The sequence below is a fragment of the Thamnophis sirtalis genome, unplaced genomic scaffold, assembly GCF_051295495.1.
Source record: "Thamnophis sirtalis isolate CommonGarterSnake01/CBP01778 unplaced genomic scaffold, rThaSir2_p1.2 scaffold_5, whole genome shotgun sequence".
NCBI classification, from domain to species: Eukaryota; Metazoa; Chordata; class Lepidosauria; order Squamata; family Natricidae; genus Thamnophis; species Thamnophis sirtalis.
In genome coordinates this window covers 53,371,007-53,398,624 of record NW_028261385.1, presented here as the reverse complement: position 1 = coordinate 53,398,624, position 27,618 = coordinate 53,371,007, and the positions used below count along the sequence as shown (strand labels likewise).

The 27,618-nt window shown below is 34.9% G+C and overlaps 1 protein-coding gene across 1 annotated transcript in view; it reads right to left on the bottom strand.

Moving 5' to 3' along the window:
• Positions 1–27,618, bottom strand: part of DMXL1 (Dmx like 1) — an 84,153-nt gene that overhangs the window by 26,470 nt on the left and 30,065 nt on the right. The window contains exons 14-29 of the mRNA XM_087715836.1: positions 27,258–27,347; positions 26,926–27,028; positions 23,520–23,636; positions 22,402–22,626; positions 20,455–22,104; positions 19,547–19,657; positions 18,456–18,625; positions 14,734–14,831; positions 12,015–12,180; positions 10,625–10,877; positions 8,989–10,058; positions 8,172–8,363; positions 7,875–7,951; positions 5,590–5,717; positions 3,942–4,190; positions 2,734–2,847 (exon numbers count right to left, since the gene is read on the bottom strand). Coding sequence (XP_087571962.1) covers positions 2,734–2,847; positions 3,942–4,190; positions 5,590–5,717; positions 7,875–7,951; positions 8,172–8,363; positions 8,989–10,058; positions 10,625–10,877; positions 12,015–12,180; positions 14,734–14,831; positions 18,456–18,625; positions 19,547–19,657; positions 20,455–22,104; positions 22,402–22,626; positions 23,520–23,636; positions 26,926–27,028; positions 27,258–27,347 — 4,813 coding nt within the window. The remainder of the gene's footprint in view (positions 1–2,733; positions 2,848–3,941; positions 4,191–5,589; positions 5,718–7,874; positions 7,952–8,171; positions 8,364–8,988; positions 10,059–10,624; positions 10,878–12,014; positions 12,181–14,733; positions 14,832–18,455; positions 18,626–19,546; positions 19,658–20,454; positions 22,105–22,401; positions 22,627–23,519; positions 23,637–26,925; positions 27,029–27,257; positions 27,348–27,618) is intronic.

Sequence of the window (27,618 nt, the reverse complement as noted above, 5' to 3'; positions counted from 1 at the left end):
TCACCATCTGTATCTTTTCAAACAAAATTCTGTCAAACAAACACCTTTCAGGCACACTTCCAAAATTTTTGCATTCATTCTTGCTACTTTTCCTTTTATATAATGGAAAAGGGCATTTTTTCTAGTCATCAGGCATAGGTGTGGTGTTCACACATACATAAAATAAGACCAAGGCCACACCATGAATTTTTTTTTATTAACTTTTATCTAATTACCTATTATAACTCTGATCCTGAGATCTTTCGTTAGTATTATTCAATAGTCAACTGTCACCAACCTCTGAATTCCTATTTTCACATGCGTCCACAAATCAAGATAATGCTAATTTAAACTTTCTGAGATATATCTTAACTCTTTATTTTAAGAATAAAACTTACACTTTCACATGCATTCATCAAATCCACTCCTAAAGATGAGGCAACTTTTGTTTAGATTATTGAATCTTTCTCATTTCTTGTATACACAATTGCATACTTTTCATTTTATTCATTAATGAATGAATGCTCCAAGTAGATCTTCTACATGCTCTGATCATCATTAGATAGGTCCATCAGCACTGATACCCAGGGCCCATCATGCTTTTAGTTGACTGAAGTTTTCATATAACGCCTTTTAGCAATATGGAGCAGCAATGGTGTACATTAGATTACCAGCCTTAGTCAAACATGTGTCACATCAGCATTCTGTGCTACTAGTAAAGATAGTACTAGTGACTGGTTGCTTTTGGCAGATTTAGGCCAGTATTCTATGAAAGCAACAAATTCTCAATTTCAACTTAAGCATGGTTGTGTTATTCTACACAACCAGAATGCTATTTCATTAACAATCCAGATAATATTCCTAAATAATTAGGATTAGGTTTCATATCAAATAAACTCTATAGTAATATCAACTTTCTCCAAAGCTGAAATTTTGGATAAGATAGTACATTTTAATTTGGTGATTTCTTCTCTTTAGCACACTAAAAGTCAACACTTATGTCTTGGGAATCGTTAAAAAGTCTATCTTTTACCATACCATAGCTATATTTTACCTACCATAGCTATATTTTAACTACATAAATATTTCATAAACATAATAGCTAACTACAAATAATTTAAGTAACTAATAGAAAAATATTTATTTCCGTCCATCCATCCATCCATCCATCCATCCATCCATCCATCCATCCAACAACCCATCCATCTATACACACACACACACACACACACACACACACACACACTCACTCACTCAAAATGGCAAACATACTTAATACTCCTGTCACAATCCTGTGAGGTGGGGTTGGCTAAGAGAGTGCGATGACCCAGGACACGGCACAAGGCACAGTGTGATTGACTCAAAATTATCTAGCTGGCTTTCACAATTAAGTCAGGCCTAGAATTCACAGTCCTTACATCTATGCATCTTAACCAATCTTGCAACCCAAAATAATAAACTCACTTAAAAGGAATACTTTTTATTCTCAATTTTAGAATGTTTAATCATTGAACGAACCAGATAATGAAACTATATACAGGTAGGGCTTGACTTACAACCATTTGTTTAGTAATCATTCGAAATTACAATGGCACTGAAAAAAGTGACTATCGTTTTTCCCACTTATGACCATTGCAGCATTCATATGATTAAAATTTGGATGCTAGCTCTTATTTATAATGGTTGCATGTCTCAGGAGTATATGACCACTTTTTGCAAAACAAGCAAAGTCAATGGGAAAGCCAGATTCACTTAACAATCATTTTATTAATTTAACAACTCCTGTGATTCATTTAACAACAGTGGCAGAGAAGGTTGTAAAATGGGGCAAAACTCACTTAAGAACTATCTCACTTAACAACAGTAATTTTGGGCTCAATAGTAGTCATAATTTGAGTACTATCAATATACATTTTTGTAATATCAGTTTATTCTGAAAAGTTATATAATTTTCTATTTGTCTATATCCAAACACAAACCCTGAAAAAGATTCTACCAAAACTTCAAATCCAGATTAAATGTTTAAATCAATTATGCCTCCTCCTCCAAAACAGTCCAAAACATCTGTTAACCAATTAATTTCTTTTATCTGAATTACACTGAAATCAATTTTATTCCCTTCATCCTGACTTCTTCATCTAAACCCATAAAGAAAATTGACATCAGTTTCTATTTAAAATGTATACATTTAGTGTTGAAACTGTACATATTTCACAATATTATTTTTACTTTACTAAAAATATTCAATACAAGATTGTAGATTAGAGATCTCTACTAAGATCTTTTGGTGTTAGACTTGCTAATTACATATTATAATCAAAATAAAATCATTTGTATAAGCCTATCATTTGTAAATGCCATTATGTTTTTATTATTTGCTAGCCTACACTAATCTTCAATTAATAAATGATTTTTTATTAAAAATATTTTTATGCTAAACTAATAAAAATTCAAAGCCACATGCATACAGTCATGTGACACAAACAAGCAGCTTGATGGACACAAATATATTGAAATATTTCTGATAATTGCAAGTCATGGTCTTCCTTCATTATTAAAACTAATTTAGCATGAAAATAACCAACTGTGATTTGTAATAATTGAAATTTTGGTTAATTTTTCTGACATAATAAACCACAAATCAGAGATCATGACTTACAAAGAGACTGTTTTTGCTTTATTATTTTTTTATGCAAGATCACATCACATATCAACACTATATTCAAATGCCTAGAACTGAAGCTAGCATCTTGCCTGCAAGTTTGGTAGGGCTATGAGTACTGATGGTTGTTAGAGATTTGGTAAACCCCACACATTCCATAGAAAATACTACTACCTGATGTGGGCTAGGCATAGAGAAGTGCCTACCTGCCAAAGAGAGAAAACATAAGACTACCCTTAGATAGAATATTGCTGTCATACATAATAGAAAACAAATGTTTCAACATTTTTAAAAAAATGTTCAACCAGTATGTTATTAACATTACAGTTACAAACCGAAAATGATTTTAATTTTCCAAACAGAACTTTTTTCAAATCTATTTAGGATTCTTTATGTATGCATTATACATTCATAAGGCAACAATTTTACTTATATTAAAATTATGAATATAATATTTACTGCTGCACTAAATTCCTGAATATAGGGAAGTGTATTACCCTAAATAGGTATGAATGGAAAGGTATATTATTTTTTGACAATAGGCATATTATATACAATATTAAGTTATGTGCACTAATAGAAATCCTCCTATATTGGAGCCTGTTTTTTCTTTTACTTCTATGATGTTTCTCTCCCCCACACAAAATTCTAATACTATCATTGTTAAACAAGCTAGCAAGAGATAATATATCTTTCTCCCAACTTCTTTACTCAGGATTTTTTTCCACATTTATTTTCTTGTTCAAAAGGAATCTATCAACACTTCTAGTTTAAAACCAAATTCTAGTTTTTTTCTTTCCTTAAAATGGAAGGAAGAGATGGATACACAAAATATCAAAGTTCATTTTTATGTAATGATATTTCTGCTCATGTACGTAATGATAATTAAGGTTTAGTATCATTGTAGAATAATATAAAAAAATGTGTCCCTGCAGATTTTACTCCACCAGTCATTGCCAATCATATTGGGTAGGGCCCATCTCCGTTTTAAGGCCATTGAGCTAGCGCTGTCCGAAGACATTTCCAGTCGTATCGTCAGCATGATGTCACGGAGTGCTGTTATTTTCCCAATGAAGAGGTATATATTGATCTACTAGCATTGGCGTGCTTTTGAACTGCTAGTTTGGCAGGAGCTGGAGCAAGGATCTTTAACCTGGGCTGCCTGCTTTCCAGCCACCAAGCCCAGTGTCTTAATTGCTGAGCCACCACACCACTCTGATAACATACACAATATAAAAACTAGAAAGAAACAGAGTTCAGTAAATATTTATATACAGGAAAAAATAAGGAATGTACTAACCCATCTTGGTTGTTTCTTGAATTGGTCCTTTCTTGGGAATCTTTGCACCACCACCAAAGACAGCAAACCACATTTTGTCATTAAGGGGATGGGCCACAATCCTGAATAATTCATTGCTGGAATGAGTTGCTAGACCATGAATGAAGAGACTAAGGTAGATTGCCGTAAGAATTTCACAGAGCAAAACTGTGATCCCAGACTGAGCTTCTTCCCCAGCTTGATTCAGCAATTGTATTAAATCCATTATTCCTGAATAGACAGGGAGTACCATTTAGTGATAATACAAAGAAAGACAAAAGAAGCCAGTTGCAATTATCTCCACAAACACTATAATACTATAAGGTGTATAATACTATAAGGGGCAACTGCAGATGCCTGAATCAACATCCAGAACTCCCAAACAGTATGACGGTTACTGAGAATTCTGGAAGTCAAAATCCACAAATCTAAAAGTTACCAAGATTGAAGAATCAATGGCTGAGTGGGAAAAGAAAGGATTCCCTGGAGGTTACAAGGTATATTAAAAACTCTCTATGCATTCTTTATACTCTTTCCTAAGCAGAGAAGCATCCAATGCTTCCTTGGGTTATTGGTTTTTTATACAGATAACAGATTACTTGATTTAAATTTATATGCCTTTGGCATTTTTGTTTTTGTTTCTGATTTATACTATTATGATTTAGCTATTTTCATTTATTAATCATTTTATTTTATTGCAATGGCCTTCTTATTCTTTATTTTTGAACTACAAAATTCTATATCATGCTTTCTTTTTTAAATTAGTTGCCTTACCTTGACTTTTTAAAGTGTATTTACAATCAAAAAGGCAACCTGATATACTCATTGCAGCAATGTCAAAGGAAATGGATAAAATAACAAAAATGAAATTTCATGGATTTGGATAATACAAAAAGTTGCAAAATACTATTGCTTAACCAAGAAAATTATGATTACAAGTTCATATTAAAAGCTTTTCACAAGAATTCATCTTGACCATGCTTCTGGTTCTGAAGAATGCATGATAGTTATGGGCTGAATTCAATCGTGAATACTAAACCAGGGGTCTCCAACCTGCAGTCCACTACCGGGCCATAACTATTGTGTAAACACTAGTGCTGCCGTAAGCATACTCATGACCTCATTCATGCACAAGCAGCCCCACTTGCACATGCACATGTGTGTGTAAAGGTACTTGCCCCTCCCTCCATCCGTGTCGTCAACCAAAAAGGCTAGGAACTCTGTACTCAAGTCAAAAGGGGTTTATTTCATAATTATTCATTTACCAAGACAGAATGAATCTGGTTGACTTGGTGAATCTGGTTAAGCTACATGAGAGCAGGCCTGATTTAGGTATATTAATCTGAATGAAATCAAAGTTAACTATAGAGCCCAAAATAACCAAACAAGCCAGTTAACAACAATCAAATTATGCCTCATGAATTGGCCTTAATTTTTAAAGACAATTAAACACTATGAGGTTACCTAATATTGTATTTAATCTAAAGTGGAAGAAAAAACAACTAGTAGCCAGAAAGTCATATAAGAAGAAACAGGCAAGAAAATATTTTAAACTCCCTGTTGTAACACAGAACAATATACTCTACTTCAAAGAAGCCAGACAGTTCAAAACTCAATAAATCTTGATTACCTGGCCATTGAGCTGGTGTAGTATTTGGTGTTACTGTTTCATCTGAACTTGCTGTTCTTAGAGAATGCCGATGGGAAAGCAACAATGTCTGATAAATCATTCCAGTGAATTGGTTTGCTTGCAATAAACTATACAAAAAACAAAATTGTAAAAATCAGTGTTAATTATGGTATTTTGTTTGAATATAGTGGTTGATCATAATTTACTTAGCTTAACTATTTTATACATATTCTAATCAAGAGTGTTAATAACATTAGCTGCTGAAAAGCTACAAAATTTTGCATTGTGATCTGTTATTATAAGACCTGCTATTTGAAGTCAGCTTCAAACTGAGATTGATTAGGAATATATTAGTGATTTAATACTATTACTAATACTAATATTGATAGTATTTAATACTATCAGGTAAACTTCATATTTAATACTATCAGGTAAACTTCACATTCAGAAACAAAGTATATCACTTAATTTTTGGACTTCCTTGCTTCTTCCTAATCTTTATAGAAAAAGATAATTACATAGCACTGGAAATGGCATGTAGAAATAAGACGGTACTAAAGTACACACATTTATTTTGCATAGCCTTAAAATACTCCTAGTTACATGCAGCTGTTGTTTTTTGTTCAATTGTTTTTAGAGACTGCCTGGAAAAGTCCTTGCAATTTACACAACAAGGTGGTTTGTTATTGTCTCCTTCCTAGGGGTGAGAGAAAGTGACCCAAGTTAGCCACCTAGCTTTGTGCCTAAGATAGGATCCAAAATCATGGTCTCTAACCAGTATATGGTTTCTAACCTTATTCCTTATTCACTGCATCAAATGTGCCCTCACATTATAGCCTAAATGACCTTCAAAATACTAAATCTCTTGTGAAAGTATCAAAATATTAGACATAAAATAATTCAAAATTGTTTTAATATTTGTTCATGTTATTCATAGTTATGGCATAGAATCTTAACTCTGTAATGAGTGATCACACTGAAAAAAGCAGATTTAAAGGAAATATTTAATAAGATGGCCCATACTGCTTTGTGAAACATGCAACAAAAAGAAAAAAAAATGTCCTCCTGCTCATATGTTTGCTTGAAATGTATGAATTCTAAACCTTGTTACTGCAAAAGCAAATTACAAGCAGATTCAAACTATGTTTGAATGAACCAGTACACCTAACCCTTTACTGTCAATATAATTATTTCATCTTTCAGACAATTTTAAAGCTTTATCACGAGAAAATAGGAATAGAATAAAGAGACTTCTACATGTTTCCCAATTCTCAGATACATAATGTTTTCTAATACAAGTAATATGATGTTAGCAAAGATGATCAGGAAATAGCAAAGTATAATTATGAGAAAACAAATCAGTTTTGGATATCTGTAAGCCACAACTACCTCAGTAAAAGCTATTGTTTTAATAAATTGTTTGTTATGTCTGCTCTAAGAATTTGTAGCCTTTCTTATATTTCTAATTTAACTAAGTTAGCCAATTTAACATTAGCTGAGTAGACTCTGATTAAGCTAACAATCTAAAATAAATGTATTTGTCAGTATTATAGTTGGTTAAATACGAATTTATGTCAAAAAGTATGGATTCCCAAACTATAGAAATGTAATCTGGAGATGAAGATATAGCAATAATAATGGTAATAATCTTTAGTGAATATCATATCATAAATTAACCGTGGTACTAATGAATTATAGCTTTTCTTATATTGAGGTCCTAGTACTTTAGATTATCAGAGAAAAATTAACCCTATTTTTGAAGAATGCAGGTAGTCCTCAATTTACGATCACAATTGAACCCAAAATTTATGTTGCTAAGTGTGTAAATGAGTTTTGTCCCAATTTACAAGTTTTCTTGCCACAGTTGTTAAGTGAATCATTTAGATTCTTAATTTAGTAACCCAGTTATTAAGTGAATCTGGCTTCCGCATTGACTTTGCTTGTCAGAAGATTGCAAAAGGTGATTATATGACCCTGAGACACAACAGCGGTGATAAATATGAACCAATTGCCAAGCATCTGCATGAACTTGGGGATGCAGCAATGCTTGTAAGTATGAAACATGGTCATAGCTACTTGTTTCATTTACAATTTTTGCTATTGTAACTTTGAACGGTCACTAAATGAACTGTTGTAAGTTGAGTACTACCTGTACAAGAAAAGATATATAAGAGGCAACATTTTGTGCATTTTATACCAAATTTAGATTCTACCTCACAGAAGGGAAAAATAAAAATGTTGTTCCCATTGTGCCCCAAAACTTATTTTTGTAAAAAAAAAGATACCTGTAGTTATGACCCCCGCAGAGAGACTGGTATATGCAAGCTGATAAAGATGCTGCTAATGTGTGCATTACATGTATCTGAAAGAAACATATATTTCAGAAAAAATTATTTGTATGATCTTGAATCCCTTGTTTTCATTTTCTTGTTCAAGGTACTAGATGGCTATGCATTTAAACATAAAATAAACAACTCCCAATATACATATAAATATTAATATGGCTATATAATTACAGCAATTAATGTAATAAAATCTTTTTTAAAAGTTTAGTAAAATACTGTCAAATTATAGATACTTGCCTTATTATTCTGTACATCTGGGTGGGGTGGAGAGTCAAGAGAAATAATAGCATGTAGTATATCGTGTGTCAAGTTACTCAAATGCAATAATGGGTTGGCTACCACTGTTTTGGCACTTGCAGTACAGGCAAAAAGAAGAGGTATTGTGCTCGGCTCAGATACAATATTGCTATACAATTGCTCCGAAAATTCCTTTATAAATAGGATGAAAAATAAAGAGTATAATTTGACTTTCAAATTTCCTACAAAGATGAATTTTCTTCTCTACCTACACATGCATATTGATACAATGTTAATTGGAATAATTATTCTCCTTTCTAACCCAAAAAGGCCACTAAAGGTGGACAAAACAAGGAATCTAGAGGTTTTTTTGGGGGTGGGAAAATGTTTGTTTAGGTTGCAATAAAATCTAGGAACAATAGTATTGGCCCAGTGACTAACAGGCAGCATAACGTTGAATTTTCTAGGCCCAGGTTTAAATCTATAGTTGCTTTACTAAGCTTATTTTTAAAACTTCCAGTTAAATTTTCATTTTCAAGAAACTGAAAGTTCAAATACTGGAAGCATGAATTTAGAAACTTTTTATTGAAAAAAGGTAATCTAGAATTTTCCTGGTTTTTATCTGAAAACAAAATTATAAATATATAGTTCAAAACAATCTAGCATTCTAGATGTGGGGCCAGAAATATTTGATCAAATTGGTATATGCGCAAAAGTTAAAAATAGTTTGCTAGTACTTTATTTAAATCATTATGTATTAATATTTAAACCCAAGCCCAAGCCCAATCAATCAGGGAAAAAAATCCACTCCATTTACCTGTTGAGATTCTTGCAGAAGCAAAATCAGTTCCATTCGTACAGATGCCAAGCCTCCACCATGAGACCCATGGAGGATGCAATAACTAAGAAACATTCGCAAAAGTGATTGGTATTTTATAAGCCAGTGTCTTCTTTGAATATTTTCCTTTAGTTGTATATCTGATAGGTCTTCAGTTTTCTCATTTAAAGAATTTTCACCCATTACTGGGATAATTTCCCTCTGAGAATCATCTGCTTCAATATTGTATTCACATGTCTTCTGAAGGGCTACCACCTCCCTTTCAAGCCAATTATACAGCTGGTATCTTAATTTTCCACCATCTACTTCATAGCCAGTGGATAATGTTCGAAGTTCCTCTGTAAGAATCTTCAGGCATGCCCTAAATTTCAGCTGAACAAAAATTATGTCTTCTGATGAAGCTAAGACATCATTCTCACCTCCTGAACTGTAGGTTTCCGTGCAGCTAGAGTTAACTTCATTTGTTTTTTCACCTGTTATCTTCTGCAAAGGTTTCATTACAAGGCAAGAATCCTCACTTTCCTCATCTTTGTCACTGTCCCATTTTAATTCCAACGGGTCATCTTGGAAGACTGCAGCTGGCTGACTCCAATCAAGCAAAGCATCAGAAACTGAATGTTTGTCTGGTGAAGCATCTGATAATGGCCCTAAACCATTAAGCACTGGTTCTGACCTGTCAGTCCTGAAAAACTGGTCATCTTTCGATTCTACTGGCATTGGAGAAGAGGGTGAACATTCTTTACTAGTGTTCCTTAAACTAAATGTTCTTCTTAAACCCTCTGACTTTTTGACCACTTTAGGCATCTTCAATAATACTTCTAAAGCCAACATGGGACAGCCAGACTTCAAATGAGTATATGCTGCAGTAAAGAATAATTTTCTTTCCTCTAAATTGATTTCATCTGCCAGCCCCTTTTCTCCTGTTACACATATCCTTGTGGAAGATAAATCAGAAGATCCAAAATGGCGTCTCAGCAAGAGAGGATGCGTCCTTAGATAATTATAAAAATTAAATACCGAAGGGCTACAGTTTGAGAAGCTTCCTTCATCTAGAAAGATATCATATGAAAAAATAATGAAGAATTTATTTTCTAAAAGAAATAATTCCGATATTGTCTTGCTGTCAATATTATGACACATTTATACCCTAAAGAAACATAGATACCCCATGTATTTTAGGAACACGCAAAAAAGTCTAACCTTTGATCATGTTGTTCAGTATGTCTATTCCGCTTCTTAACATGGCAAAATGATTTATCATGAAATGTTTAAGCCTTTTCCCTCTATTTCCGCTATATATTTTATTCCATCACAGTATGGTTCCTTAACATTCATTGTTGTAATAATCACAGAAAGCTTCAAGATGATGCTTTGGAATAACATTGTGACATAGTAAAAACAAATCAGCACCTACAGTGTTTTGTGCTTCTGGTAGCATGCTTCATTTAGATAACATTTGATCATTTCAAAATCACCGTTAGTTGGTTTGGAGGCCACAGTTCTTCATCATTCATGAGAACCACCGAGGATAATATGTAGAATATTACTTATTACCAGAAGAGTTTGTTTAATATTTTAAGGCTAAATATAACATGCACACATACCAAAGGCTTACCTTCATCATTCAAAGTGGGATGGCTTAAAAGAGTATCAAGAGCATGACCATACTCTTCCAAAATCCAGTAAGCCATACTTCGGAGAAAAGGATCAAAATGTGGCGTTGATGGACTTTCAGTGGAATGAGGCTTACTTCCCAGAATTCTCTTCTGAAGAATTGATTTGTAAGTACCAGATGTTTCAAATTCTGATTCATACAGTCTTGCAATTACAAGAGCTAGCTGAATGTCATTTAATTTCTCTAGGCAGACCTAATTAAAATAAACAAAGGAGTGATTTTTTTTAAAAAAAGATCCAATCAGAAATAAGTAATACAGAGCTGTTTTAGTCCAGGATTATGTATGCAGCCATCCAGATACCTCTGGTGTATTTACAGATAATATGGAGGCTTAACCTTCTGCTGCTATTGTTCCTTTAAAACTGGTTTTTGGGGCATGATGCCTACAACCTAGAGATAATGTTGCATCTTCAAGACCAATACCCTTTGATAAATCTGTCCTTCACAAATTTCTCCTACCCCCTTTTCCCAAACTAGAGTCCCATATAGTCTTGCCTTTTCTCATAGGGAAAATGTTCAAGACCCCTATATCATTTGATTACTTTCCTATATTTGGTTTTCAGCTTTTTCATATATAGCAGTGAAAAGAGTACATGGGGCTTACATAAGGAGGATGGCTCATGCTTGATTTGATGGCACCATGATTATACTCAGCCTATAACCAGTTTGGCCAACCTATGGCACGTGTGCCACAGGTAGCACGTAGAGCCATATTTGCTGGCATGGCAGCTCTCAGCTCTGGCTGGCACGCATGCACCGGCCAGCTGATTTTTGGGCAGATGGGTGGGCATACATGCGAGCGCACAAAGTTTTGGCACACCTTTAGAAAAAGGGTAGCCATCACTGGCATATAGCAATAGCACTTATACTGCACTCTGAGTGGTTTACAATGTTAGCATACTGTCCCCAACAACCTGGATCCTTATTTTACCAACTTTGGAGGGATGGAAGACTGAGTTAACCTCGATCAAACTTCAGGCTGTGGGCAGAGTTAGCCGGCAATACTGCATTTTAATTACTGAGCCACCAGGGTTCTTTAGACTGAAAATTTCTCCATTCTGTATTAAAACATATTTTAGCATTCTATACTTCTTTTGTTTTGTTTCGACATTGAACAAGGCTATTCCTATTTTCAATCAGTTTTAAGTGTACTACCATATTTATATTCATATCTGACCGAGCCATATTTAAATGAAGCTATTAAGCATATAGCTGGACTTCAACATAACATTCAAATCTGCTTGTACTATTAAAACATTGGGTGTTTGTAAATACATTATTAAATGCATTGTAATCTCTTTCAATAATCTGAAGAAAACATTTTAGTTACCTCAATGGCATCTTTTAAGTGACCAGCCAATAAAAAAAATGCTGTAGAATGTTCAAAACGTTGCTTGCCTAGCAATGAAAAAGCATTCTTCAGTGCTGCTTTACGCCATCTGTCCTCAGTAAAATTGTTTCCAAAGAACTGTGTCATTTTAGTATCTTTTAGGGACCTGCCAATGTAACCATTTATAACAATTAAGTCACAATGTATAAAAAAGCTGAATAATTTATGTTTATCAAACAATGAAATACATGCTCTCAGATTCCAAATGGCATATTTTAAAAATCAAGTTGCTTCTAAAATTCCCCATGTGCAATTAGAAATGGTCAATATTTAACTTGGGTTCTATGCTTATGATAGAATAAAAGTGCTCAAATGAAATGCCATGGCTAAAATAAGTCTTCAGAAGATATTGAAATAAGGCACATAAAATAATGTTTCAAAAACTTTCAGTAATTATAAACTGCTTGATAAAGATTTTAAAGCTGGGAGGATTGCCCAGTTAAATTAAGGTCCTATGTTCTGGTCTTTAAGAGCATGAGAATTCACATTCAATTATGTCTTTGCATTCCCTTCATTTATATTGTTTTAAACCAACAGTTCTCAACCTGTGGGTCGTGACCGGGGTCACCAAGGAGCCTCCCGTGGACAGGCTGGCGAGAAGCCGTCCCAAAGGGAAGGAGCGGCTCGGGTTCCCCGTGCGGTGGAAGGGGTGTGTCCTTCACGGGCAACTCAGTGTCGGGAAGAGCTCCAGCCCTTTTCGTGCGTGCAAGCAAAATACACTCTTGGGCCAGGATCAAGGTGGAGGGGACAACTCTCCTCCCGCTGTTGCCATTGCGCAATGAGGTGAGTAACTGGGTATGCAGCGCAGGAGACTCCTCAGCGCCAGACTCAGGTCAGCATGAGCCGCGGTCCCCTTCATGTTGGCTCAGGAAGGAGAATGGGGAGCAGCAGCAGCAGCAGCAGCAGCAGCTGGTTGGGTGCAGGGAGGGAAGACCTCCAGTTCTCCTGTGCTGCACAGGACTCTCCTTGCACAGGGCTCTGGAACTCTTCCCTCTCTGCATCCAGAGACGGCTGCTCTGGCTCTTTCCTGAGTCAACACGAAGGGGAGCGACCTGAGTCTGGCGCTGAGGAGTCTCCTGCGCAGCGCAGCCAGCTACTCATTTCTCAGTGGTGGCAGGGGAAGGAGTCGTTATCCCCGCCGCCATGATCCTGGCCCAGGAGGGTATTTTGCTTGCTTGCACGCACAAGAAAGAGATGAAAGCGAAAAGGGGAGAAAGAGAGAGAGAGAGAGAAATGAAAGAGAGCTGGAAGGAGAGAATGGAAGAGAGGGAAAATAGAGGGAAACAAATTAGAGGGAGAAGGGGGGGAGGGAGAAAGAAATGAAAGAGAGCTGAATGGCGAGAATGACAGAGATGAAAAAGAGAGGGAAACAAATCAGGGGGAAAGAAAGGAAGAGAAAAGAAAGACAGAAACTAACTTTCTCAGACCTATGATGAAAGCAATGGCAAGCTAGATCTTTTGCTGAGAAAACTGCAGTTTGCCAGAAGGCAAAAATTGGAAGCAAGTCTGATTTTTTAAAAAAGAAAATAACAGAGATGGCAAAAAGAAAATGCATCTGAAGATAAGATTATTTATAATTTTGGATAACGTATTATATTCTCAAACTCAAAAGAAATATATATGTATGTGTGTGTGTGTGTGTGTGTGTATGTAGAGAGAGAGGGGGGGAGAGAGTTACAACCCCTGGTATGCCCAAATATGGGAGGAAGATTACTACTTCCATTCTCTGTCCTTTGGCTCGTCACAAGAGACGATCCAGACAGAAACCCAATATTTTTACTGTTGTCTTTGTTACATTTATAACACACACACACACACACACACACACACATCTGTTACTACAATCTTGTCCGCTTCTATCCTTAGAGTTCACTATGAAAAGATTACAGAGAAGCAATTTCCTACAATTAATAACTTTATTTTGGATTTGCTATCATATTCAATGACAAAAGAAAGAAAAAGAAAGAGGGAAAGGGAAGGAAAGAAAGAAAGAAGAGAAAGGGAGAGGAAAATAGAGAAAAACAGAAATGAGAGGGAGGGGGAGAGAAGAGAGAGAGAGACCCTATTCCCACAGAAAACACTGAGCCATGAAACCTTGGTAGGCATGTCGGGGGGAGGGATGTCATGTGGCTGGGTGGGAGTGATGTTGAGTTGGCCACACCCACCCAGGTTTTGTGGTTCCCGGTGTTACATAGCAATGAAAATAATTTTATGGTTGGGGGTCACAACATTAGGAACTGTATTAAAGGGTTGCGGCATTAGGAAGGTTGAGAACCACTGTTTTAAACCAAATTTTGAGTCCAACATTTTAATCCAAATGTATTTATTTATTTATTTATTTATTTATTTATTTATTTATTTATTTATTTATTTATTTATTTATTTATTTATTACTTGAATTGTTTTATGCACCCCATCTCATGTAACAGTGATTTCCTGAACAGAAATCACTTTCATATCACTGAGGATTATTCTGTTTCTGTTTTGTATCTGGTGACTCATATCTGGCTAGATAGCAGATAGCCTGTGCTTTAGTTGTGCTCTATATCCAGTTGTTTCCTTTTATTATTCTATTTTTCTATTAGATGGCCACAAAAGTACAGCCTCAAGAAAACTAGTTGCAATATATATTGAATTAAATTCTGCTATAAAATTGTACCTGTATAGTCCCCAAATTACAGTCTTCTTTTTCATTGCAAGATAGAAAATGGCTGCATCCAGAGGGTCATTGTTTCTTTGAAAGGCTGCTTTAGCGACCTAAAAGGATAATAGTAAATTTTGTGGTTACAAATGTAGTATTTTGTCATAGTTCTGTTCAGAGAAATTTTGAGCAATGAAAGAAATAATTTATTTGTATTGTTTAATACACAGAAAAAGCTAAACCAACTCTTATTTATAAAGCATACATGATTTTTCTTTAGAGATGAAATCATTACTTATAAAAAGTAAAGTTTATGTTGTATGTGGATAAGAAATTTACCTTCCCCAGAGGAGGATTGGGCCTACCTGATTGGGAATTATACTTCCAAGCAACAAACTTGATGTGGATTAAGGAATGGATATCACTAAAAAATTCTAGACTATTGAATGTAGAAGGTCATGATTTACTGTTGGGATGGCATGCTTTCTTATGGTATAAGGGAACTAAAACACATGGCTATTTTAGAAGATACTATATAAGGGAGGCTTTGTTATTAAACTGGGAAAAGGTAAAAAGATTTACACTACTTAAAAATTCCAATCTGGATATCAACGATTGAAGCATTTTCATATCCAATAATATATAAAAAGGAACAAATAGTTAGATATGTTGAAATATTGAATGCAGAGGGTGAACTCAAATCTATCCAAGAGCTGAAACAAGAAGGGATAGAAATGAATTGGTATTCATATGTACAGATACAATCTAGATATAATGAGGATAGAAAATCCAAAGGTTTTTACAATAAAATGACTGAGTTAGATAAAATTTTAACAGGTACTGATGAAAAAGTAATTTAAAAACTATACGGATATTTATTGGAGGTTAAATTACAAGAAGGACAAGTTAAAGAAACTATGATAGCTTGGGGGAAAAACTTTGGGTATGTGATTGATTTAGAGAAATGGCAGAAACTGTGGTCTCAAAATTATAAAATGACAATGTCTACTGCATATAGAGAAAATTTGTATAAGATGTTTTACAGGTGGCATCTACACTACACCTCTTTGTTAAAAATGTTTACAACCGCCTTATAATCGTAGCCAATTCCAATTTGGAATTGCAAGAATGTCCAAGAATAAATCAGAAAAGTGTTGGAAATGTCATCAGATACCGGGCTCATATTACCACATGTGGTGGATTTGCATTGAAGCTAAAAGATACTGGACTAAAATCCACATGTGGTTGGAGAAAATGACACACAAACAAATAGACTTCAAACCAGAGGTCTTTTTATTGGGAATCATACCAGAAATCTATAACAAAGACTTAAAATATCTTATTGTAAATGTGTTAAGAGCAGCCAGAATCGTATTTGCAAAAAACTGGAAAAATGAAACAATACCAAAACAGGAAGAAGTTATTTGAAAAATAATGGACTGTGCTGAAATGAGTAAATTGACACTTGAAATTAGAGAACAAGAGGACGAGCAATTTTATAAAATATGGGACTTGTTTTATCAGTGGCTGGGAGAAAAAACCTGGAAATGAAAAATGTCTTACTTATGTTTTAACTGAAGGAGTTAAATGATAACACAACCATGCTGTGAAATACATTAACAACGATACAATGAAAAACTGATATATCTATGAATTGAATATTTTAGAACTTTTTGCTTTAAAAAGGATAAGGATAACAACGATTTTATGTATATTTGATAGAGGTTTGGTGATATAATGTATAACCTTAAGAACATATTACAATGTTATCTTGTTGTTGATAAATAATTTTAATAAGGGAATAATTAAAAAATTGGTATATATATGTAGCGACCACTTAGAATATTTTGTTGAAAAATGAAGGAATAAGATCTCCATTTGAAGGTATGAGGTACAAGGATAACAATGAACATAAGCATACCTGATAGTTGATTGGTGGAATTATGTATAATGGAAAATAGTGATATATAAATATAAATGGTTGGTAAAAAAAAAAATCTTTTTTTTTCCCACATGGGGATAATATAAAGATATACTGTTATTAAATAGATAATCAAGAATGTAAGGGAACTATGATTTATTGGAAAAAAATAATACTTTGTAATTGAATGTATACTGTACAATGAAAGGGAGGTATTTAGTTATACTAGAGGAAAAATCTGTGATGGTAAATGTTATTTGAGAATATGGATGTTAAAACACCTATAACCAAACGACATGTTGTATGTGATGATGCTTTTTTTTGTGTGTATTTTTTTTGTTTTTTTTCTGTTTTTTAAATTGTTGTCTGTATGTATTGTTTGTGTAATAAAAAAAGTTTTTATTAAAAAAAAAATTTACCTTCCAGCAAACCTCTTGTATTTCATGCTTAGTGTAGAATTAGAAAACATAAAACAGGAATTTCCTGTTTGTACTGTATTGTGTAAACATAGTGTATGCTGTGTGTGGATTTTGTATGTTTGTAAATAAATAAAAATATAAAAAAGAAAGAAAAAGAAAACACTTTCTCTCCTTTGATCAACTGCTTGCATGAAATCTCATAAACTCCTGGGAATGCAGTTTCTGATAGCTCATAGCTACCCTCCTAATGCTTATATAAAGAGCTGATAAAATATGAGAAAAGCAAAAGCTTGTCTTGATTGCATTCATGCCTGGTAATTTTGAAACTTATAACCAGATCACAGAGTTATGATCATTTTCATCTTGTACTTAAATGACTGAGGACCCCATATCCGGTCATTGGGAGTTCTAACTCACCTGAAGGAATCTAGGATAGTTGAACAACTTACTAAAGTAAATTCAATTAACATTTCTGCCACTTAAAACAAATAAAGCAAAGTAAACATTGCAGACATGATATCCATATAAATGAAAACATATCATGAATGGGCTAGTTCAAAAGAAGTGTCTTTCCTTCAACTATCTAGGTGAGATATTCTAGTAAGAAATCTCAGCAGGTGGCACTACTTTGTCTACCTTGGTTGGTTTTGATTAAAAGCAGGTGAGTCTTTGTTTTACTTGTAAAGGAAAACATTTGTAGAGTTGTAGATTGGAATTTTGTAACAAACATTATAATTTTTCCTCTACTGATATCAAGGAAATGATATGGCTGTGTCCATGTAGTTATCAGGAATCAAGCTTAACGTAAAGACTTTACTTTTACTTTACAAAATTATTCATTGCATGACTCAGCAGTTAAATAAATATAGAAGAGGTTTTCACTTTAAGAGTAAAAATAGTAAGTCCTCTTTAGTTCATCTGGCTGTTCACTGCCATTTCTTAAAAGTATATCTATTTAAAATAATTAAAATTTATGTTTCTACTTATTCTATCCCTCTTTATAAAAATAAAGCCAGATACAGTTATATCAATAATTTCAAGTGCAAACTTCAGTTCTGTTCAAGGCAAAGTATTTGTCACATTGATTACTTTAATATTAATCAACTGATGTAAATCAGGCAGACAAAAACAGCCTATTGCTGTTATCTGAAGCCATACCGAATGATTATATGAGAATTATAATATGTGACTACAGAAGATGAACTATATACAAGCCAATAGTAACAAAAGTAGAAAAAATGCTTTTCATGGCAGCATTCCTTTTCAATCTTCTTTCTAACCTATGTTTAAAAACAATAACGTTCTGCTTAAAAAAAAATCTGAAAAAAATATCATGCACTCTATTATTTGAATGAAACTTACAGCAAGATACAAGCTAATTTGTTATAAATTGCCTTTACCTTCTCAATGCATCTGCGCAAATTATGGGTATTTCGAACCCACCATCCTATTCCCATAGCTCTAAGCTCTGACCATGTTGGATCACCTTTCTGTACTGCAGGAAGCATGTTAAGAAGTTCTTCTTCTGCAATAGAGTGAAACGCCCAGGCAAAATGACTCGAAGACAAACCTGAAATAATCACAAATAATTACTTTATAGTTATTTAATTTACTTTATAATTGATAACTATATTACCTTAAAATATTTAGTGATTATTTTTCTGATACTTTTTTTTAAAGTTGGAAACATGAAGTAATATGCAAAAACAAAATCATGTTGTCATAATTTGTGTGAGTAATTAATGACTTGCAAATAGCTACACTTAAAAAGTTGTAAAACACAAAATATTAATTGTTGTAAGTCAGCAGATGTCTTCTGTGAGTCTTTTCAGGATGCAAGATTAACACTGCAGCTGGGGCTCGTGAGTGGCATGTTCTGGGGATAAAAGGACGGATGGTGCCACGCCCTGGTTGCAGGAGTCAACGTTCCTTGGTTCGTTCAACATTGATTGATCATCGGTCGTGGTTTATGTAAGATACACTTGGAGAAGTGCTTTGTTTTCCTGTAACCCTGATTCCAGGCTACACTTGGAGAAGTGCATTGCGTGAAAGAGTTTTTGTTTGGTATTTTGTTATCGTGTTAGAGACTTTATTTATGTTATTTTTGGGCTCGCAGCCAGTCGGAGCCGAGAACTGATAAAGAGAGTTCCTTTTAAGTTGTTTGCCTGTCGTCTGTTTAACAAGCGGAGAAGGGGGGACAGAACAATTAATTAAGTCTGTATGCCACAAATAAAACAAAAACTTAGATCCCTGTACTTAACTGTTTAAAAATACATGTATATCCAGAGACTTGATGAGACTACCCTAGAGCCAAAAACAGTTAGAAAAACCTGTAGTATTCAACTGTTCAGTGTATTATCTTGATTATCAGCACTATGCCAAAGTTTCTCCATCTCCAAAGGTAATATTTCCTCAGAAACAATCCTAATTATATCTAAAATATTGTTCTATTTTGCATTAGTGCCTCACAAAGACCAAAGAAAATATTTACCTTGATATAATAGCTGAGGTCTGTGAGCAGGTGGTACAGAAGTTGTCATAAAAGTGTGAAGACGAACTGCCAAAAGAAACTTCAAACCACATTCGTCAAGTGTTTCTCCTCCTATGAATGAAGGTTTAATCTATAAAATGAAGCTCTTTAAACAAAACTATGACTATTTGCCACATTTTCCATTATTTTTATACATGTAAGTCTTACTTGTTAGGTAAGCATAGTTTCACAATGTACGGAATGGGTAAAAAAAATATGTGCTACAATGGATTTTAAAGCAATCAATAATTAATTAATTAATATGAAGTAACATAATTATAGCAGAAAAATAGAGCCCTACAATGTTTATTTTTTATCTGATATCAATATTACCAATGATTTCACCATAACTATTGCAGTATATGGAAATTAGCCAGTCCATATAGAAAGAGAGGCAATTCTTCTAACTTTTAAACTTCAAACCTTTAAGCAAAATGTTTCTATTTGTACACTGGGTAAAATACTTTCCTAGAAGTAGTAAACCTAATGCTAAAATAATAATAGTAACTATGGAACACAGAAAAGGTATTTAGAGAATCATATTTAGTGTTTAAATAAAGTATAGTATTAATTTTCCTTGGGTACTTCCCAACTCAAACTATTTTATTTATTTACGGAATTTCTATACCCACCCATTTCAACCAGTGACTTTGAGTGGCTTACAGTTCTAATTACCAAATTTAATCTATTGCATATCAAATTTCATATAAGCTAGTAGTCTTCATAATTAATTGATATATTCTTGTATTAACAGTGGAATCTAATGTTTAGAAGTGTTTGCAATTGAATGACTGACTGATTAATTCAGTTAAGTAAGTATAGGCAGGACTGTTAAAAAGAAAACCTGGATTAGTCATTACAAAACTTACCTTTGTTTCTGTCTCTGCTTTCTCCTATATCAGTACTGGTAATGGCAATTGTATCAGCTAATGCCATCAATAGCATCTGTTCCATCCTGGTAAGTCCTGGTAAGCTAGAATGAAGCAAGTGACGAGAAAGAACTTGGGCATGCTCTTGTCCAAAGTAAGTTGGATTATACTGAGAAAGATCAATAACTTTTGGCTTTTTGTCATCTTCATCTACTTCAATTGTAGTCAGTTCATCTGTATACAGGCTGGAATTTTGAAATAGATCCTCATAATTTTCATCAGTCACATGTTTGTTAAGGTTCTTTGGAGTATTTGACTTTTCAGTACAAGCATAGGAACATTCTTCATCAGCAGCAAGCAATGCATACAAAGGAAGCGGTGGAACAGAATCTATTTCTGTATAGTCTGTTATTACACATCTGTTAAATGTCATAGGGTCTCTTGTACTACTCCCACTAGCACAGATTGAGAGAGACCGATACCTTTTCTCATGGCAGGGGTCACTTAAAGCAATAACTTCTCCAGCAATGCATTTGACTAGATGAGATAAAATGGCCTTTGCTCTACGTACTTTCCCTAGATCCATGAGTTCCAAAAGTTGCACAGGATGATACTGAGGTAAAGTAGGACATAATGAATGAGCTGCTTCAAAAAGACCAGAATCTTCCATCTCCAGTGACAGATCAAATACAGATCGTTTCCCACCAAGTTTTTGAGCAAAGCTAGCCATGGATCGGGTTAATGTTCGCTTTGATGGGGGAACACCAGACGACTGGCTTTGTTTAACTAAACTTGTTATAGATGGTGTACTAACACTGAAAGAGTCTGCAGTAATGGGATCTTGCTTTGAAAATGGCTGCCATTGAGAATACACATGCATTTCACAATCCATCCCAACCACAAGGATGCCATCACGAACCCAAGACAAAGAAACTGGTAAAGGAGGCGACCCTTCTACTGATGAGACCAAATCGACACATCGTAACAGTATAAATCTAGATGTACAAGAGGTTTTAGCATTATCCCATACTGGCAGTACAAGCATTTCCTTAGCACTTTGTTCCTGTATTTTCCCAGCCAACTGACCAAACATATAAAGCTTTGAACCAATGCCTACTGTTAATATATGAGAGCCATCTTCCCTAGACATCCAGTCTAAATGAACCAAATGCTTTGTTCTGAATGTTAAGTTCTTATTTCCTACTGCCATTGAACTACTATTGACACTCAGCGAATCCAATGTTAGATTTAGTTCATCTAAATGAAGTGTTTGTTCCAAGTTCCAACAAGAGCCTCCTGTAGATTCACATTCAAAAATGCCGACATTCACAAAAAAATCTTGAGAATTACTGTTTTGGGGTGGTGTTCGCTTGTATGCCACAGCTAAACGATTTGTATGAGCGCAGCTAATTTCAAGAGATAAACCAGACACTTCAAGGGCACTGCTACTAAGATGTCCATCTTCAATTAGCAATGGCCATTCTTCCCATACATACATACCACTGTTCTTAGTATTCTCTGGTTTGGATAACACATCTGTTTCTTGTGCCATTCTACACCTCCAAAACCTAACTTTCCCATCTGAGCAAAGTGTTGCAAGAAGATAAGGAGCTTGGCGGACTGGATAAATTGAAGAAGAACTTAAGTGACCTAAGATTAAAAAACAAAAATCCTTAGGATACTAACCAGAGAAAAAAAATAATTGAACATGAAATTTTCAAGCATTTTTTTCAAAACCTAAGAGCAAAGTTTAGTTTATAGTTTATAAAACCAAGTTTACTGTTGTAACATGGTGTAACTTTTATAGCAGTTTAGTAGCTGTTTTATATCAATTTTCTTTTGCTTTAAAATTACCATTAAGATTTAATAAAAACTCTGAAGAAAAGTTAGATGAAAGACTGTTAATACATAATTTCCTCCTACCCTATTTTTTTTTAATTTACAAACCTGCTGATGGTTTAATGCTTACTATCTCCACTCCTTCTGGTAAATTCAGTTCTTGACTATAGACAATTTCTGAAGAAAGAACTAATTGGCTGGTGCTCTGAAGATTATCTCTGCAAACTTGATATTTCTTTGTAAAGGAACTGTGAAGCTTTTCTTGGTCCGGAGAAGAAGAATGCAGTTCTTCTTGAGATGTTGTTTCAGATGCCTTAGGTGCTATTTTTTCATCTACAATAATTGAGATATTTTATTTAATGTTTACTTAAAATACAATCTGTTCTAATAAGTTTCAAGATATTCTGAAATTACAATAACTAAATTCTATGTTTATATCAACATATTTATTTTTCTACAAGTCATTAGAAATAAACAGCATCAGAGGTTTAGCCAGTTGCTAAAGACAATATTTCATATTTACACGGCCTGCCTTTCATATCCAAAATATTTTTCAGGACATATTGAACTATATATGGACTATGACCCCTCTTTCATCATGAATTCTTTTGTATCCAGCACAATATTCTATGCTGTAGGAATTAGGGAATGGATCTAGTGTCTCTATAGAACTCTTTCACCAGCTCTGGAATTACAACTATAAACATTAAACATGTTGACCTTTTCCATTAAGCTTAGCATTTAGTTCATGTCCTTCATTAATATTCAGGTTCAAGCAGAATAATTCTGATTGCAATAACAAAGTGAAATTACTACATTATTACTACCTCTTTCTATATGGAAGTTTGATTGACACTTTTGGATTCTATATACTTGTAATATCCTTCTACTTTCTAATTCTTATGGATTAGTGCACCACCAAAAAGCTAGTGTATACATTGTCTATTTAGTCTTAGACACAAAAGAGTTTTGAAATATTTTACTTTATTAATAATTTGCCTATGTCTTTAGTCAAAATATGTAAAGATTATGAGACAATGACAAAGAACAGCTAAAAACCAGAGTTATGTGTATTTGAAAAAGAATTAAGAAATTATAGAACACAGAACTGAGAAATTCAATAATAAATATTTAATGAATTTATGCTGCAATTATCAAATGAATACATTCTTCGAGAAACATAATATATACATTCTTATATATATTGTCAAATATTTAGAACATACCCACTGAGACTGGTAGGGATTTCAAATGTAATTTCCACATATGTAACAGTGAGCAGTTTTGAGTATACTCAATTACAATTAAATAGAATTTTTCAGAAAATCCATTTTCCTGATATCCTGCAAAAAGAAAAAAAAGTTTTCAGTAAAAGACAGCAATTAAAAACATCTCCAGGTTTTTATTATTGTGTATCATTCATTTATTTGTTTATTTATTTATTATTTATTTATTTATTTATTAATTATGTTTTAGCTAGGTCTTGCAAACTGTTTTTTAAAGAAGCTGCAGTTCTCTACAGTTTATAATTCAAAAGTCTTTTTGGAACTGGTGGTGCAACTACAGATATCAATGGGAACTTAATGTTCTTTATCAGATTAGGTTAAATTTATCAGATTAACTTTATTAAACAGATTACCTTCATTAACCATATGAACTCCTCACAGATGATTCATATTACTATGGTATGTTCTATGCATGGACTACTTTAAGGGTTTTGGAATATGTTTAATTTAGTCCAGAAGTCAAAGTGATTTGAGAAAGGCGTTGCTGTAGCTGCTGGACCAATCAGTGGCAATCTGAAGCACAGGGTATGACTGCATTTACATGTGATTTGTGATTTTTTTTTTTGTGATTTTATTAATATTTGTAGGCCGCCCTTTTCCCTGAGGGGACTCAGGGCGGCTCACATAAAATCGGGGAAGGGGAATACAGACATTAAGATAGAAACATATAATAAAATAGTAAACAACATACATTCATCATTCGGGAGGGGTAACTATCTTTATCCCCAGGCCTGACGGGCGAGCCAGTTCTTAAGGGCTGTGCGGAAGGCCTGGACGGTGGAGAGGGTGCGAATCTCCACGGGGAGCTCGTTCCAAAGGGTCGGGGCTACTACCGAGAAGGCCCTCCTCCTTGTGGTTGCCAGCCGACACTGGCTGGCCGATGGGATACGGAGGAGGCCTAATCTATGTGATCTTATTGGTCGCAGGGATGTAATTGGCAGAAGGCGGTCTCTCAAGTATCCAGATCCACTACCATGTAGGGCTTTATGGGTGACTAATAGCACCTTGAAGCGCATCCGGAGATTGACAGGTAGCCAGCGCAGCTCGCGGAGGATAGGTGTTATGCGGGTAAACCGGGGTGCACCCACAATCACTCGCGCGGCCGCGTTCTGTACTAGCTGAAGTCGCCGGATGCTCTTCAAGGGCAGCCCCATGTAGAGCACATTGCAGTATTCCAGCCTAGAGGTCACAAGGGCCCGGGTGACTGTTGTGAGAGCCTCCCGATTCAGGTAGGGTCGCAACTGGCGCACCAGGCGAACCTGGGCGAATGCCCCCCTGGTCACAGCCATTAAGTGGTGGTCAAACGATAGCTGCGAATCCAGGAGGACCCCCAAGTTGCGAACCCTCTCTGAGGGGTATAGAATTTGACCCCCCAGCCTGAGTGATGGAATATTGGTCGAATCTTTGGGAGGAAAACACAACAGCCACTCGGTCTTTTCTGGGTTGAGCACAAGCTTGTTAACCCTCATCCAGTCCATAACGGCTTCAAGGCCTCGGTTCATCACGTCTGCCGCTTCATTGAGTTGGCACGGGGCGGACAAATACAATTGAGTATCGTCCGCATATTGATGGTATCTAATCCCGTGCCTGCGAATGATCTCTCCCAGCGGTTTCATGTAGATGTTGAATAGTAGGGGGGATAAGACCGAGCCCTGAGGCACCCCATAAGTTAGGGGCCTAGGGGACGATCTCTGCCCCCCCACTAACACCGACTGCGACCTGTCCGAGAGGTAGGAGAACCACCGCAACACGGTGCCTCCCACTCCCACCTCCCGCAGTCGTCGCAGAAGGATACCATGGTCGATGGTATCGAAAGCCGCTGAGAGGTCAAGGAGGACCAGGATGGAGGAGTGTCCTCCATCTCTGGCTCTCCAGAGATCATCGATCAATGCGACCAAAGCGGTTTCTGTGCTGTAACCGGGTCTGAAGCCTGACTGGAAGGGGTCAAGATAGTTTGCTTCCTCCAAGGACCGTTGGAGCTGGAAGGCCACCACCTTCTCAACAACCTTCCCCAGGAAGGGAAGGTTGGAGACTGGACGATAGTTATTAAGAACAGCTGGATCCAAAGATGGTTTCTTCAGGAGGGGTCTCACCACCGCCGCTTTCAGTGCGGCGGGGAAGTTCCCCTCCCGAAGAGAGGCGGTAACAACCGCCTGGATCCAGCCTCGTGTCACCTCACTGCAGTTAGTAACCAGCCATGAGGGACACGGATCCAGTACACAGGTGGAGGTACTTACAGCCCTCATGGCCTTGTCCACATCCCCGGGGGTAACGTCCTGAAACTCAACCCATGTAGAAGAAAATCAATTGTTCGTTCTTATTTATACTTTTTGGCTTTGACTAATGTATAGCACATGTAAGAGGGAGGAGGTGATAAAATGACTTACTATTTCAGATTATAGACAAAATGCAACTTTAGAAGTTTCCCTCACAATAAATTGTTCATAAACATAAAAATAAGGTAGCAAGGCATCAACTAAAAATGGATATTTATCCCAGAAAGACAAATTTGTCCTCCCATCGAAATTCTTTTCTTTTAAACTCAAAGATTTTTTTTAACAATGACATATTTAATTTGTAATCATAAAACATACAATCCACTCTGCAATTCATTCAGCTTCAGAGCCGAGGTGACACAGTGGTTAGGCTGCAGTACTGCAGGCCACTTCAGCTGACTGCTATCTGCAGTTCAGCGGTTCAAATCTCACCGGCTCAAGGTTGACTCAGCCTTCCATCCTTCCGAAGTGGGTGAAATGAGGACCCAGACTGTGGGGGCGATATGCTGACTCTGTAAACCGCTTAGAGAGAGCTGAAAGCCCTATGAAGCGGTATATAAGTCTAACTGCTATTGCTATTGCTATTCTTCTATTTGGTTAGTCTCAGCTCTATGCATCTTTCTTTCTTGTTGGTAATTATTACAGTTTTATATAATAATAATGTATTACATTTAGTAATATTTGCCAAACATGATTCTCTTTCTATCCTGTTTGAATAAAAATGAACTTAGGAGACAGGAAATCTTTGACAGATATTTATTATTATTAAATTTCTATCTTTCTGTTCCCACAGTGCACAAGAGAAATTGCAAGTTATAAAATCTATAAATATAATTAAAATAATTAAATTTAGGCATAAAATGGTATATATCAAAACCTTCCCGTATCAAAGAACAGATAAAACAGATAAGTCTTATTTGTATTATTTCAAATTATTAATATTTTAGTGTAGAAATGTCAGTATCTGATTATAAAATATATTAACGGTTTTACTACAAACAAAATGCTGCAAGCAAAAATGCTTATTACACAATAAATGTTACTTAAGATTTAAAGTGTATATGCTTTACCAGGATCAAGTAGTATTGATTCTTTTTCAGAGAATCTATTCTCAAGATTATTCATAATGAAATCTTCTTGAAAAACATGAAGTAGCTGCATTTTCTCACCATGCTAAATTAAAAACAGATACATTAATCTATTATACATAAATATAATAAACAGAGTGGCAACAATCTAAAAACAATAAAAAATAAATTAATTCATTTGTGATGTAAAATATTAAATACTTGGCTAACAATAAATAATTGGATAACATTATTTTTGCTGTCTTTTATTTGTCAATATTTTACTGAAAAAGTTCAAATAAAGCATAATTAGATAAAATAATAGTAAATCTTACCAGCTCTGTAATAGAATTCAGTTCTACAATGCAACCCGGTCTAGCTGTAGATTGCTGACTTATGATGTTAAAAAATTTGCCAACGTATTTCTGCAGTTAGTAACAAAAGCCAGTAATTAATTGTCATGGAATTATAATATTTCATTAATTTCTTCATTTGGAACTACTTTATTTAATACAATTAGCCATACTATATTAATAGGAACTACTTTTTGTACCAACAACCCAGTAATTCCTTACAGCAACAAAAATAACTTTCATGATGTATTTGCTTGTTTTGTTGTGTTGTGTATGCAATGCTTAAATGAATCAAAATGGATGAAATATTTTGCATATCTTGGAATATTTAATTAGCTAATTA